This window comes from Ranitomeya variabilis, chromosome 2, assembly GCF_051348905.1.
Source record: "Ranitomeya variabilis isolate aRanVar5 chromosome 2, aRanVar5.hap1, whole genome shotgun sequence".
Lineage (NCBI taxonomy): Eukaryota > Metazoa > Chordata > Amphibia > Anura > Dendrobatidae > Ranitomeya > Ranitomeya variabilis.
Window position 1 is genome coordinate 638,025,272 of NC_135233.1, and position 16,665 is coordinate 638,041,936.

General features: G+C 41.0%; 1 protein-coding gene across 1 annotated transcript in view; it reads left to right on the top strand.

Moving 5' to 3' along the window:
* The window catches only part of RNASET2 (ribonuclease T2), a 214,661-nt gene that overhangs the window by 149,680 nt on the left and 48,316 nt on the right, over window positions 1-16,665 (top strand). The window contains exon 8 of the mRNA XM_077289105.1: window positions 5,523-5,568. Within this exon, the coding sequence (XP_077145220.1) occupies window positions 5,523-5,568 (46 nt within the window). The remainder of the gene's footprint in view (window positions 1-5,522; window positions 5,569-16,665) is intronic.

Consider the following 16,665-nt stretch of genomic DNA (forward strand, 5'->3'; position numbering starts at 1 on the left):
AAAAACCTACTGATAGCTTTTAAGTTGATATTTAGGAATAAATTAAACTTTGGTTTCTGATCATCACTGATACTGACGACATCCAGGTCACCAGGTACTAGCAAGTTAGTTACCGTATATTGTGCGCAGTGCGTGATCTTGTGTCTGCAGGGCTGCCAGTTCTAATGCATTACAATGCAGTCATAGAGTGACTTAGTAAAAAAAAAAAAATAAAAAAAAGTTTAAAAATGTGAAAAAAAAAATCACAAAACAAATATTGTACGCATAAATATTTTTATGAAAAAATAAATGAATAAAAAAGTACACAAATTTGGTATCACCATGTCTGTAACAACCCGACCTATAAAACTGACCTACCAGTTAACCCCTTCAGTGAACACCGTATAAAATAAAAATTAAAAACGAGCCAAAAAAGTAAGCAAATTTTTTCACACTGCCGAATGAAAAGTGGAATAACATCAACAAAAAGAAGAATGTACCGTAAATAAAAATGGTAACGCTGAAAACATAATTTTGTCCCACAGAAAACAAGCTGCCATACAGCTCCATGGGCAGAAAAATAGAAGTTATAGCTCTCAGAATAAAGCGATGCAAAAATATATTTTTTTAATAAAATACAGTAGTTTAAATTGCGTAAAATCTCCAAAACGCAAAAAGAGTTATATAAATGTGGAATCAATGTGATCGTACTGACCCGAAGAATAAAGTGGCCTACTACACATGGAATGGCATAACAAACAACACAATTGCTGACTTGCTGTTTTTTTTGTTCGTTCTGCCTCCCAAAAATTGAAATAGACTGCAATCAAAAAAATGTCATGTACCCGAAAATGGCACCAATAAAAACATCAACTTATCCCGCAAAAAACAAGCCATCACATGACTGTCAGCAGAAATAAGGAAAAATTATAGCTCTCAAGATATGGCAATGCAAAAACTTGTTTTTGCAAAAAAAAAAAAAGGCATCTTTTAGTGTGTGACAGCAGTCAAACATAAAAAATGCTATAAATCTGTTCTCTGTAATCACACCGACCCAAAGAAAAAAGTCATATAGTTGCTTATACCGTATGAGTAATGGCATGAAAAAATAAATAAAACTAATTCTCCTGCTGTTGATTTGTTCATTCTGTCTCCCAAAAATCACAGTAAGGATATATGCACATGTTTCAGAATTGCCGCGGAAATTTCCTCGGCAATTCTGCAACTCCCTGCCATGAGTATAGCGCATGCAGAATTGGCATGAGTTATCCCGCTAGACACTAGCATTTTGCAAGCGTAATTAGCTTGCAGCATGCTAGCTTTTTCCCAGCGATCTGTAGCAACGCTTGGAAAACTGATTGACAGGTTGGTCACACTTGTCAAGCTTAGTGCTTGACAACTGTGATAAACTTTTTACTATTGATGCTGCCTATGCAGGGATTGCACGAAGGACCTTTGTGACGTTACTGTCACGTGACCGCGACGTCATCCCAGGTCCTTTGTGCAATGCATCCCTGGGAACGGAAGCTGAGAGGCGGGAGGACTTCGGGGGCCATCAGAAGGTAAGTATATCTATATTTTATTTTTAATTATTTTTTTTAACAGAAAAATTGTTCCCAAGGGCCTGGAGGAGAGTCTCCTTTCCTCCAGACCTGGGTACAACCACACTTGAAGCGCTCACTTTACGCATGGTGGGCATAGCCACATGCGTAAAGTGAGCATTTCAATGCATTTCTATGTGTGCGGAATTGCCGCGATTTTGCACAAAGAATGAGCATGCTGCGTATTTTTAGATTTTGCGATTCCGCCACGGAACAATACGCAGCATTAGCACAGCATTGCGGAATCCCATTGAGTTCAATGGGCTGTATTGCGCGTGCGTTTTCGCAGTGAAAAAACGCGGCAAAAAAGCATACAATCTGCAACGTATGCACATAGCCTTAGATTCTGCTCTCTTTTATCCTGCACTCTATGCTTAGCCCTTACATCGGGGTTTTCATATAAATCTCTGAAATATGTGATTCAGACGGAATCCCAGGTGGAAGATTCCCTATAATGAGGCAGATTGAGGCACTGTGGATGCTGTCTGGTATATGATCCACCGGTATCCATCTTTTAGGAGTGCATAAAAGTGCCATTGGCCACAGTTTTTTGTTCACCTCTGAAAAGGACACCGCTGAATAGAAGCCAGGTGGAGTCCAGAGTAACTCTGCTGCCTCATTATACTGAATGCATCCCTCAGGGGTTCATCTAAATCACATCACTTGAAGATTTAGATGGAAACCCTGATGTAAGTGCTCAGTGTAGAGTGCTGGATAAATGTGATCCCAAAAGTTATGTAAAATGTTCCTAACAAAAACTTGCCTAAACCACATTTAGTGTCCACATGTTTGGCAATTGTGTAACTTAAGAGTGCATGACTCCTGAAGCATGAGCTGGGCACTACACTGTACTGGTCACTACAATGGCAGTTTTCAATTTTCATTCCAACATCCAAAGCGGTTTGTTTCTGGAAAACGCCCATGGAGTCAAAATCGTTACTACACCTGTAGATAAATTCCCAAAGGGGTACAATTTCCAAAATGGGCTCACATGAAGGGAGGGATTCTGCTCTTCTAACTCTTAGGGGCTCTGTATATGCAGTCCGCAAACTATTCTAGGAAAATCTGCGCTCCAGGAGGCAAACAGCTCTCCGTCCCTGTCTTGCCGTATGGCTAAGCAGTACTGTACACACATATTAGGTATTTCTACATTCAGCAGAAATTGTTTAACACATTTGGTGCTATTTTTCCCCATTTCCCAATGTGAAAATGTAAAATCTTGGTCCAAAACTAAATTTTTGCAGTAAAAATGTATATACATTTTTTTCTTCAATGATATAAAATACTTTGACGCACCTGTGGTGTCAATATGATCAATGTACCCCTAGATAAATTGAGGTGTAGTTTGAAAATGGGATCACTTATGGGGTGTTCTGATGTTGTGGCACCCTCAAACCATTCCACCAAAATCTGAACTCCAATATGGTGCTTCTTCTATTCTGAGCTTTGCATTGTGCCTCAAAAGTAGTTTTTGACCACATAGACGGTATCTGTGTAGTCAGAAATTGCACAACTAATTTGAGGTCCATTTTCTCCTGCTATCCTTGTGAAAATGGAAAAAAATTGACTAAAACAACATACATTTTTTTTCATTTTCACAGATCAAAGTTGTAAAATTCTGTGAAACACCTGTGGGTTCAAGGTGCTCACCATACATCTAGATCAGTGTTTCCCAAACTCCAGTCCTCACAAACCCCACGGGTCATGTTTTCAGGATTTCCATAGTGTTGCACAGGTGAGACAATTCCTGATGCCTTGATGATACTTCCACTACTTGAGCAATACTAAGGAAATCCTGAAAACTTGACCCGTGGGGTCCGTAAGGACTGGAGTTTGGGAAACACTGATCTAGATAAATTCCTTTTGAGGTCTAGTTTCCAAAATGGGGTCACTTGTGGGGGTTAACACTGTTCAGGCACATCCGGGCTCCCCAAACGCGACATGACACCTGCATACCATTACTTCGAAGTCTGCATTCCAAAACGTCATTCCTTTTCTGAGCTTTGACATGCGCCTGGACAATAGTTTACCCCCACATATGGGGTATCTGCTTTCTCAAGATAAATTGCAAAGCAAATTTTGGGTTCCATTTTTCCCTGTTACCCTTCTGAAAATGCAAAATTTGGGGCTAAAAAACATTAGAACTTAAAAACTTAGATTTTTTTTTCTTTAATTTTCACATCCCAACATTATAAACTTGTGCGAGGCACCTTGGGATTCAAGGTGCTCACCACACATTTAGATAAGTTCCTCGATGGCTCTCCTTTCCAAAATGGTGTCACTTGTTGGTAGTTTCACTGTTTAAGCACATCAGGGGCTCTCCAAACGCAACATGGCGCCGGCAATTATTCCAGTAATTTTACATCCAAAAAGTCAAATGGAGCTCCTTCCCTTTCAAGCACTGCTGTGCGCCCAAACTGTGTTTTTTTTGTGACATAACTCTCTGATTCAAGGGTATAAAAATGAATAGTTTGAAAATTGCTAAATGTAAAAAATTTTGACCAAATTCCCATTTGTTTGTTTTTTCCCCCCACAAATAAACAAAAGTCATATCAAATAAATTTTACCACCATTATGAAATACAATATGTCACGAAAAAACAGTCTCAGAATCAGCAGGATCCGTTGAAGCGTTCGAGTTATTACCACATAAAGTGACACTGGTCAGAATTGTAAAATTTGGCCTGGTCAGAAAGGTGAAAACAGGCAGGGGGGGGGGGGGGGGGAGTGAAGATGTTTAAAAAAGAAAAAAAAAAAAAGAATGGTTAAATTGTTTGTTACCCCCCCATTCCCAGTTTAAAATGATGTAAATAAACACTTGAAGATCTATGCTGAGAAGAAAAAAATTGTAATGCCAGATTTACTTTTTTTTCACTATGCAGCATGAGCAGGCATAGAGGAGGGATGCTACTGAGCAGGTGCGTCCAACAACAGGAGAGACTACTATAAGTAAAATGTGATGTATATGCAAAGGCGCACTAAAGTTTAAATGGATCTGCCAAGACATGTCTTTGGATATGCTCTGTTGAGTTTCTAGCCATTCTTTTCATGGGACAACATCATCTTTAAAATGTAATATATGCCAAAAATTAGCAATTTTTTTACATTTAAACTCTAAATTTATCTCTACTTTACCTTAATCAGTGCGAAACAAAGCCAGTTTATAGCTGTTGTGAAGTTAGAACTCCGGGCCTGCAGTTATCAGGGCATTCTGAGAACTGTAGTGTAATAACAGCTAAAGTGCCAGAGGTTGCATGTGCCAGATTTAAAGGGTTAATAAAGACCTCCCTAGACACCATTTGGATAATTTGAGGCGTGCAGTTTTAAAAATGGGTGATTTGGGGCAGTTTTTGAATCAAAAAGTTTGTAAAGGGCAACTAAAACCACGTTAATACTAAATTGACCTGAAAGAATGGGTTTTGGAAATATTCTTGACATTTTTAAAATCACTACTAAATTTATAGGCCATCTAATGTCCGGAAATAATGAAAGAATGTTTGAAAAACTATGGCAATATGAAGTAGAGATATGGTGGATTTTAAGTATTAGCTTTATTGTGTGGTACAAATTTCTGTCTTGTCCTGTACAAGCAAAGACACCAATGTATTCAAACACCACATTCCAAATGATTATGCAAATTGGATTTGTGTCATAAAGATGTAATTTTTTTGTTTTTTTTTAATAAACTCATGTATGGTATTGTGCCTCAGGGCTCTGTGGATCACTGAAATCAATCTCAAACACCTGTGATAATTAGTTTGCCAAGAGAGCTCAATTAAAGGAAAACTTGAGAAGGATGTTCCACATTATTTAACAGGTCACAGGTTTCAAGCAATATGGGAAAGAAAAAGGATATCTGCCGAAAAGCATCAAATAGTGCAATGCCTAATTTTGAAAACTTTGTATATTAATTAGCTAAGCATCCTATGTATGTCATTTTCAGCGTTCTGGAAAAGTATGGAATTACACCATCAACAAAAACGTACCAGGTAAGTGATAAAATATATTTAATTAAACACCTCTGTTATCTTATTTTTTTCAGCCTTTTTTTCTCCCCCTTTAATTTCTCTATATTAGAATATAGTCATGGCCGAAAGTGTTGGCACTAGTGATAAGTGAGCAAGCTCGGATAAGGTGTTGTTTTCGGCATGCTCGAAAAATATGCTGTGGCTGCATGTCTTTTAGCAGCCACAACACATGCAGGGATTGCCTGTTTGTTAGGCAATCTCCGCATGTGTTGCGGCTATCGAACAGCCACGAGACACACAGCTGCGGCGACTCAAGTATATATATCGAGCATGCCGAATTGCCCGATTAGCAATCGTGCATGCTTGAATAGCGCCTTATCCGAGCACAGTGGCTAATCACTAGTTGACACCCTAGACATTGTTCCAGAAAATGAAGTATTTCTCCCAGAAAATTCTTGCAATTACACGTTTTGTTATACACATGTTTATTGTATTTTGTGTGGAACACCACAAATTGGACATAATTTCACACTAAACCTCCCTTTGGAGCAAATAACTAATTGTTTTCTATAACCATTATCAAGCTTCTTACATCTCTCAACTGGAATTTTAGACCTCGATTCTTTTGCAAACTGCTCCAACAAACCCAGCTTTTCGGCACTGAATACTACATTGTGACCCAAAATCCTTTGTTAATCTTCAGTTTTCATGATGCCTTGCACAGTCAAGGCACCCAGTCTCAGATGCAGCAAATCAACCCCAACACATCTTTGAACCTTCACTATATTTGACTGTAAGTTCTGATTTCTTTTTTTTTTCTAGGCCTCATTCCGTTTTTGGTAAACGGTACAATGATGTGCTTTACCAAAAAACTCTATCTTAGTCTCATCTGTCCACAAGATTTTGGCTTACGTACATTTTGGCAAACTGCTTTTTTATGTATCTGTGTTAGCAGTGTGGTTCTCCTGGGTCTTCTGCTATAGAATTTAATTATATTAAAATTTAGACTGACACTGGTGCGCTCTGAGCCTGCAACTTGAATTTCATTGGAACTTGATTAGGGCTGCTTATCAATCATCCAGACTATCCTGCGTTGCAATCTTTCATCTTTTCTCTGCAGTCCACGTCCCAGGAGCTTAGCTATAGTGCCATGGATTGTTACCTTCTTGATTATGCTGCTCATCATGTACAAAAGAACATCAAGATCTCTGGTGATGGATTTGTAGCCTTGAGATTGTTAATATTTTTCAACAATTTTGGTTCTCAAGTCCTCAGGCAATTCTCTTCTCCACTTTGTTCTCCATGCTTATTGTGGCACATGCAGACACACAATGCAAACATTGAGTCAACTTCTCCCCTTTTTATCTGATTTTAGGTGTGATTTTTATATTTCCCACACCTGTTGTATGTCACAAGTGAGTTTGAATGAACATTACATGCTTAAAATAAAGTTGTTTATCCACAATTTTGGAAAGCTGCTAACAATTTTGTCCTGCCCATCTTTTGGGTTTTGTGTGAAATAATGTCCAAATTTGTATTTTTTTCCTCAGTTTTTTTCTGTTGTTCCAATACACACAAAGGAAATGAACATGTAAATAACAAAACCTGTGTAATTGAAATAAATTTCTGGTCAAAATACTAAATTTTCTGGAATAATTTCAAGGGTGCCAACATTTTTGGCCATGACTGTGTGTGTTTTGTGAAGTCTGAGTCTAATCCAGTAATTGTGTATTCTCTTTGCAGTAGATCTTGATAAGTGTCTTGTCCATTTTGGGGGGGAAAGGGGTGGTGTGATCAGATGCACCATGCAGGAGGAATGAAAGGAAAAATTGAAATTGATAATTGACCATTAAGAGTTCACTGTATGTGAGCGTTTTTGTCTGAATTCCTGAGTTCTTCCATCCGTTTGTGAGCATACACTGCCTCCACCCTTAGACTATGTTCACTTGCAGCATTTTTGCTGCGTTTTTGTTCTACAGCCAAAACCTACTTTCTTGGTAGTAAAAACACTGCGTTCAAAACTATTTTTTTCAGACTTTTCCACTCCATTTTTGTAGCATTTACTGTGCTTTGTCTACAGTACATGTTTAATAAAGCTAGTTTTATGCACAAAAAACGCAGTGATAAATGCCATTGCAGTTTTTCGCAGCGTTTTCTCATTGCTTTCTATGGGTAAAAATGCTCTGCAAATATTAAAATAAATGAAAGAATTGACATGCTGCAGATTTTAGTAACAAGGCAGTTCTCAAATTCAGTCAGGAAAATAAAACGAGTGTGCATGAGATTTCTGAAATCTCAAAGCTTTTGCTGGTACTGTAAGAAGCAGTTTTTAGTTCCCATAAAAAAGCTGTAAAAAGATTGCATGTGAACATAGCCGTATAGTCCTATATGATGGGGGCATAATAATATTAATAATAAAGAAATAACATCAAGAGCAGCCAAACACTGAATTGAAAAACATGGTGGAAGCTTACATAATATTTCTCGTTTTGCTATTGAATTTGTGCGCAACCCAATAAGAGGTGGAAACTGCCAGAAAGGCTTTCAGGATTTTACAATTACGTAGCTAAAATTACTTTTGTCTTCTTATGGAATCGGTACAAAATTTGGCTCCTTTTCTCAGGCTTATTGAGATTTTTCTCATTATAGGTACAAATTGTGATGGTGGACAATAAGCCACTTTGTAGACTACTGCTAGCTATAGAATTAGTGTAAGGGTAGGAAGGAAAGGAGGTAAAAGAAAACACTAAGCTACTAAAGAATAAAAAAAAAGCCCAGCATGGGCTAAGGAAAGACATGGTGTAAAACTGTTTTCTTCTCTACCTGCAAAGTAACTTTGACCCCAAAGGGATTTCATTGATAGACTGAAAGCTGCTACAGTAAACTACATTAGCAAATACTTGGCAAATATATTCTTTATTGTTGTATTATTATTATTTTGTTTTTATTATGACTGGATAGTAGGTAGCAGGATCGACGGTTTCCATCAATGCATAATCTACCATAGGTATGGATAAGGGAAGCAGGAGTTCCAGATTGAATACTGCTGTCGCAGATATGAGCAATTTGCCCACCTGAAAGATCAAATTAGAGATCTGCAGGAGGAAAATGCAATGATGAGGGCAATTGACAATCTTGGTTCTCAATGAGCAAGCCATTAGTTGGGCAGACATGAAGGGAGGAGAAGCAAGCAAGTAGCTTTGTTACTGCAGTTAAGTTCCTAATAACCGGAAGAACTGCCCAGCCAGTATCCGAGAGATGGTAATGTAGGTATGGTAAGACAATTTGGGTTTCCAGGTGATTCTGAATCAGGTACATGGATAGAATATTTTGCATCAACTATGGTTTTCGGTCTCTGTGGTGCCACGGTTCAATAGGTAATGGAACAAGGTGACATATTACAGGGGTGTAGGGTTAGTGATGACTTAGCTGTTGGGGTTCAGATGGGAACTAATAAAATATAATATAGGTTGTGAATCATTAAGAATAATTTTAAAGAATTAAGTTGCAAGCTCAAAGGAAAGACTTTCAAAATAGTTTTTTTCTGGAATATTGACTATTCTATATGCTAAAAGGAGAGAAAGTGGAATTAAATGCATTTCAGCTAAAGTCTTGGTATACAGCAGAAGGGTTTGAGTTCCTAGACCACTGAACTGACTTTTTATTGGGGTAGAATCTATATTCAGTAGACAATTTGTTTCTGAATCGAATGGGATCTGCTCTCCTGGGGGAGAGAATTCTAGCAGGGGTGATGAACTATTTAAACTATGGATCAGTGGGGAGGACAGAGCTGGAAACAAAGAGCTGAATCGGGTAGAGTAGGTTCATACTTTATTGGAGTGTAGAGAAGTGAACTGTATGTGTGGGTAGACGATTAGAGCAGGAGATGGGGAGATGCATGTGTTACAAACACTGAGTAACCGCTTTAGTCATGGATGCCTTGCAGCTATTAATAGGACTTTCACGGACAGACCTTTCAAGAGGAACCCTGATGCTCGCCCTTTACAGGAATCTGGACTCACGCAGGGCCTCCCTGAGTTTTGACCACATAGTAGCTGCTGGCCTAGCAGCTGGCAGGGAGAAGGGTTGTTAAACTGGATCGTATCCAGAAGGTCAAAGTCCGGGACAAAATGTTTAGGCAGGGACATCGTCAGGAGAATGTCAAGATCAGTAAGGGTGTGTGTCCACGGTCAGTAAACGCTGCTTGTTTGACGCTGCGCAGAGCTGCAGTGTCAAACACGCAGCGTCCAGATGTTCCAGCATAGTGGAGGGGATTTTTTGAAATCCCGTGTCCACTATGCGTGGAAACCCGCACGCGGCGGGCCTGCGACTCCGGACATGCTGCGCGTCTTTTCAGATCGCAGCATGTCCGTTCACCTTGCGGGGACGCAGCGTCCCTGCAAGGCATAACACAGGGCCCTATGGGAGGGGTGCGATGATCCCGGATGTGTACAGTTAACACATCTGGCATCATCGCGTCCCAGAAGGGGGCGGGGCTTAGCGACGAGCGGCTTCGCCGCTCCGGCGATGCCGCCGGCCATCCTGAACGTGGACATGCAGCCTGACTGGACTTAAACAGGCAGAATTGGAGCAGAGTACATGAGTATAAACCAGGGTAAGTAGAATTTATAGCAGGCAGCTTTGAGACTTTGGTTCAAATGGGGAATACCCCCACCCATTGCTCCCAGAGGATAGAGCTAATTATATTTGATAACTAGTTCTCTGCAGCAATACACAGTTGAACTGGAGGAAGGACAACAAGTCCCAACTATTCTAAAGTTTTACTTAATCTATAATTAGCATAAAGGCGGCACCACCTTGTGACAAAAGGAAAGGTCAAAGGAGCGTGTTCAAACTAAGTTGTTGTGACGCTAGTCACTTCTCATGGCTAAGCCATGAGTAAGAGTGGTCAGGGAATCCAAGGTCAGAAGCCAGGAGGGTACATCAAACAGAAGGAAGAGACAAAAGCATAGTCAGGTAACGTTCCGAGGTCAGAGTACCGGGAGGATAACGGATCAGAGCTGAAGGGGTTAAACAGGCAGATGGTCAGAACGAAGTCCAAGGTCAGGCAATAGATCAAGCACATAGAACTCAAGGCACAGGGAGCACAAACCTCACAAGATGAATGTATACCTGGCAGTGGTCTCAGAAACTCAGGCCATTGGCCATTACCTGGGATAGTGAACACCTGAGACAGCCGACGCCTCCCAGTCACAGATTGGCTAGTTGAGCTGTCAATCAACACACCAACAGCTCAGCACGCCCCAAAACCAGACTGGATGGTCATGCTTTCAATCAAAGTACTGACAGCTTCAGCACGCCCCTATACCAGATTGGATGGCCGAGCGGTCAGTTACTGCATCCCAGACACCCTGAGGGGTGGAACTGTGACAACATGGCAGTACTCCCTCTTCTAGCGGGGCCACCGGACCCCCAGGCTTCCCAGGAAATTTTATATGGATGGCATTGATTAACCGATTGGCCTTCACATCTCGAGCAGGGACCCAGGATCTCTCCTCTGGTCCATATCCCCTCCAGTGGATGAGGTACTGGAGGGAACCACAGACCCTCTGAACCTGATACTCCAAGCCACTGTCAACTGAAATCGGAGGAGGTGGCTGTTACGGAACCCCCCAGCACCCAGAATATGTTGTGCAGTTATATGTATGTATAATAGGTTCCATGTGAGATGCATGTCCCTAATGCATCAGCCCACAGGCTGCGCCCCTGGGCAGAGGGGACAAGACTTCCCCCTTCTGACCTCCCCCACCTTTGTAATTCCCACAGTAAATATCGGCAGGCTCCGGCCACCTGCGGCTATTGTAATGTATGTCTGGCCTGCCACTTTTCAATTGGCCCGCCCTCTGTATCTGTGTGATATATTCTGTGTCCTGTGAGTAAAGTGTTGTCACACTGGAAATACGTGGAGAAGCAGTGATCTTTTATATGCGCCCATGTAACCAAGCAATTCCAGCCAGCGTCCTTCAATCAGACTCCAGCCAAAGCAAAGTGGACCTCCTGAAACACGGAGTGGTACTGAAAGAGGTACTCCAGCACGGTAGACCCCGTTACAGTGGCAATGAGCGAGACAATGCAGAAGGGACATACTCCTTTAATAGGGATTTATGGAAGACATTAGGGATGTGAAGGGATGGAGGAAGCTTTAGCCTAAATGCCACAGGGTTGACCACCTCTAGAATCTCATATGGACCAATAAACTTTGGACCCAACTTCGAAGACGGCACTTTAAATTTAATGTTCCTAGATGACAACCAAACCTTATCCCCATCAACAAAGAAAAAAGGCAGGTAGCCCTCACCGATCCTTAAAATTCCATTCTTTATTCAGTCACAATTATAAAATCATGACCTGGGAGTATGAGAACAGGAGTGTGCAGGTGCTGAAGGCCGTTTCGTGCTGATGTAGCGCTGCTACGGGTCAATGGTTTGAAGGATGTGACGTGAGAAGAAATACCTCCTCCGAGGCATACTCCTCCCACCGCACTCCTCTCCCACCATCTAGTGAAATATATAAAAAACAATAAAATTACATATAACAATACTACGAAATATTTATCTTATGACCAACACTCGAGTGGTAATGTAATTCTTCACTAATGAAGAGAACTGACAGGGGGCTTGCCAGCCAACTATTGGCGGCTGGAAAACTTGTTTTGTTCACACCTATTATTACCATATTCTCTCCTTTCCCCAAAATCATCTTACAGAGAATTTAATATGCTAAGAATTGCTTATCTACAAGAAAATCCACATATCCACTCTATTGTTCAATCCCACCGGGCCCATCGCGCCTGTCTGAAAGATCCACCTGGCTTCACGTCTCAGCAATAAATCTCGTTGGGCAGAACAACTTTCTCTATACCTGCAAATGTCAAAATATTAGGATTACCTCCATGCTTTTCCCTAATGTGGTTGATCAATCTAGGTACTCTGTTGCCAGAGGAGATAGATTTATAGTGTTCCCTTAACCTCACATATAGGGGGCGTATGGTTTTGCCTATGTAGTAATACTTGCATGGACAAAAGACCACATACACCACGTGGTCTGTTTTGTATGAAATGACTAACTTGTCCCATGCAGATAACCCGGTCTGTGATGTCATACTTACAGAATGGGCAGTGACCACATCGGTGATTGCCTCTCGGGATTCCCTGGTTTAACCAATTCGCACCCTCCTTCTTAATGAGATTTCGTACCAAAATATCCCTCAACCTTGTGCTACGTTTACTGGAGATAAGGGAACCCCTAGCTACAAAGTCTGCTAAATCCTTGTCTCTTTCTAGGATATGCCAATTCCTCCTAATGGAGGAACGTATCTGACGATCCATCGAGCTGTATTGGAAACAGAAAGTAAACCTCTTTATTATTCACAGGTACCATATTCCCCGACCTATATCTCTTGTCGGTTGCACCTTCATTCAGCCTTTCCAGTGCCGTCTGTAACAGTGTGTCTGGATATCCTCTTTTTTAACCTTTGACACAACTCTGCCGATTGTGTGGCAAAACCCTCTTGTGCGTCATTAACTCTTTTCACCCTTAACAGTTGACTATACGGCAAAGACTGTTTAGTATGTATCGGGTGGAAGCTATTGTAGTGCATTATCGAGTTAGTTGATGTCTGTTTCCGATACAAAGAGGTGCAGACAGACCAATCCCTTATCTCTACCAGAACATCAAGAAATTCTAGCCGCAATCCTCCAAATGTTGATGTAAACGACATACCCATCGTGTTGGACTTATTGAGGTGTTGAACAAAATGCCCAAATGTGTCTTCTGGGCCGTCCCACATGATTAATATATCATCCACATATCTGAGGTATAGTTTTATCTGCTTCAAAAATCTATTTTCCATCGAATAAATGAATTTTTCTTTAAAAAAATCCTAAAAATAAGTTAGCGAACGTGCATGCTGCCGAAGTTCCCATTGCAGTCCCAACATTTTGTATGTAATAATAATAATGATAATCTTTATTTATATAGCGCCAACATATTCCGCAGCGCTTTACAGTTTAACAGTTTCAAACAACAATCATAGGTAACAATGTTAACAATACAATAATAAAGCAAAATAAGATGACCCTGCTCGTGAGAGCTTACAATCTACAATGAGGTGGGGGAGATACAAAGTACAGGTGTGTATTTACAATGATGGTCCAGCCATCTTCAGGGGGTGGGGGATAGATGGAGATGGTGAAAGGGCTACACACACACACACAAACATAAAATGACCTTGATTAGTTAATGTGGTAGGCAGCTCTGAACAAATGTGTTTTGAGGGAGCGCCATGTACCAAGTGTCCATAAACAAACGAGTTGTGAGTTAAAATTAAATTTATACCTTCACAGACAAAATCAATGACACTCTGTTCTTTATCAGTAGTATTTAGGATCTCTCTAATAGCTTCTACCCCTAACTTTTGGGGGATTCTCGTGTATAGATTCACACCATCAATTGATACTAATGAGAAAGCTGATTGCCATGTAAAATTTTGTATGTTCTCCAAAAATGAGTTGGTGTCCTTGAGATGTGATGGAATGTCTTTTAATAATGGTCGTAATGGTTTAGTATATGTACCGGCATGAGACAATTGTCTGATGGCCTCTGATATGTATAACGATCTAGAGAGCAGCACAGTCTTGCCGCCTTTATCCGACGGTTTAACTATCGTAGCCGACCAGTTTTTAATTTCTGGCAATGCTTTCCTCTCCGCAATTGAGAGGTTTGACGGGGCTTTCTGATACAATAATGCTTCCATGTCTCTTGTCACCTGAATCTCAAAGAGGTCAATCAAGTTACCCGGAGACATTGGGGGCATGTACTTCGAGGGAATACCCCCGTAAATGGAGTAATAACTGTGGGATCATAATTGTCTACATCAACGCGTGTGTCCATTAAACTTAACAATAATCTGGCGTCTTCTCTGTCAGCCAGTGCTTGTGTTCCAGCCATAAAACCCAATGGACCTATGCTGCAAGGATGTTCCCAGTCTAATTTAATGTTATCTGCAGATTTGGAGAGAAAAGTTTTATGTAAATAGATTTTCCTGACAGACTTAAATAGATCGATATTAAGGCTGTGTGCACACGTTCAGGATTTTTCGTGGTTTTTCGCTATAAAAACCTTAAAAAAAACGCATACATTAAGCATCCTATTATTAGAATGCAATCCGCAATTTTTGTGCACATATTGGTTTTTTTTCCGCAGCGGAATCGCATTCCGGAAAAAAAACACAGCATGTTCATTCTTTGTGAGGAATTGCGGGGATTCCGCACACATAGGATTGCATTGATCCGCTTACTTCCCGCATGTGGCTATGCCCACTATGCAAGAAGTAAGCGGATCATGTGAGGATGGTACCCAGGGTGGAGGAGAGGAGACTCTCCTCCAGGCCCTGGGAACCATATACCTGTAAAAAAAAAAAAAAAAAAAAAAGAATTTAAATAAAAAATCAGGATATTCTCTGTTGTGAATTTGCTTTTTGCTCCCTCTAGTGGTTACTAGTTTTTTGTCTCTGGTTTTTCTGTCATTCCTTTTATCCGCACCTGGGTCGTTAGTTAGGGGTGTTGCTATATAAGCTCCCTGGACCTTCAGTTCAATGCCTGGCAACGTAGTTATCAGAGCTAGTCTGCTGTGCTCTTGTCTACTGATCCTGGTTCCAGTTATATCAGCTAAGTCTGCCTTTTGCTTTTTGCTATTTGTTTTGGTTTTGTATTTTTGTCCAGCTTGTTCCAAATCTATATCCTGACCTTTGCTGGAAGCTCTAGGGGGCTGGTGTTCTCCCCCCGGACCGTTAGACGGTTCGGGGGTTCTTGAATTTCCAGTGTGGATTTTGATAGGGTTTTTGTTGACCATATAAGTTACCTTTCTTTATTCTGCTATCAGTAAGCGGGCCTCTCTGTGCTAAACCTGGTTCATTTCTGTGTTTGCCATTTCCTCTTACCTCACCGTCATTATTTGTGGGGGGCTTCTATCCAGCTTTGGGGTCCCCTTCTCTGGAGGCAAGAAAGGTCTTTGTTTTCCTCTACTAGGGGTAGCTAGATTCTCCGGCTGGCGCGTGTCATCTAGAATCAACGTAGGAATGATCCCCGGCTACTTCTAGTGTTGGCGTTAGGAGTAGATATATGGTCAACCCAGTTACCACTGCCCTATGAGCTGGATTTTTGTATTCTGCAGACTTCCACGTTCCTCTGAGACCCTCGCCATTGGGGTCATAACAGTTTGCCAGGCCAGTATTAAATGTTTAATGCATTGCAGAAGAGGGATTATAAGAAAGAAGATTCTGAGTTTTTTTTTTTTTTTTTTTCTTCTTCCCCTTTACCTCAGAGTGGCTATGCTTGCTGCAGACATGAATGTCCAGACCTTGATTACAAGTGTGGACCAGCTGGCTACTCGTGTGCAGGGCATACAAGACTATGTTATCAGAAATCCTAGGTCAGAACCTAAAATACCGATTCCTGAACTGTTTTCCGGAGACAGGTTTAAGTTTAGGAATTTCGTGAATAATTGTAAATTGTTTTTGTCCCTGAGACCCTGTTCATCTGGAGATTCTGCTCAGCAAGTAAAAATTGTTATTTCGTTCTTACGGGGCGACCCTCAGGATTGGGCTTTTTCGCTGGCGCCAGGAGATCCGGCATTGGCTGATCTTGATGCGTTTTTTCTGGCGCTCGGTTTACTTTATGAGGAACCCAATCTTGAGATTCAGGCAGAAAAGGCCTTGCTGGCTATGTCTCAGGGGCAGGACGAGGCTGAAGTGTATTGCCAAAAATTTCGGAAATGGTCCGTGCTGACACATTGGAACGAGTGTGCACTGGCCGCTAATTTTAGAAATGGCCTTTCTGAAGCCATTAAGAATGTTATGGTGGGTTTTCCCATTCCCACAGGTCTGAATGATACTATGGCACTGGCTATTCAAATTGACCGGCGGTTGCGGGAGCGCAAAACCGCAAATTCCCTCATGGTGTTGTCTGAACAGACACCTAATTCGGTGCAATGTGATAGAAAAACCGCAAATTCCCTCATGGTGTTGTCTAAACAGACACCTGATTTAATGCAATGTGATAGAATCCTGACTAGAAATGAGCGGAAAATTCATAGACG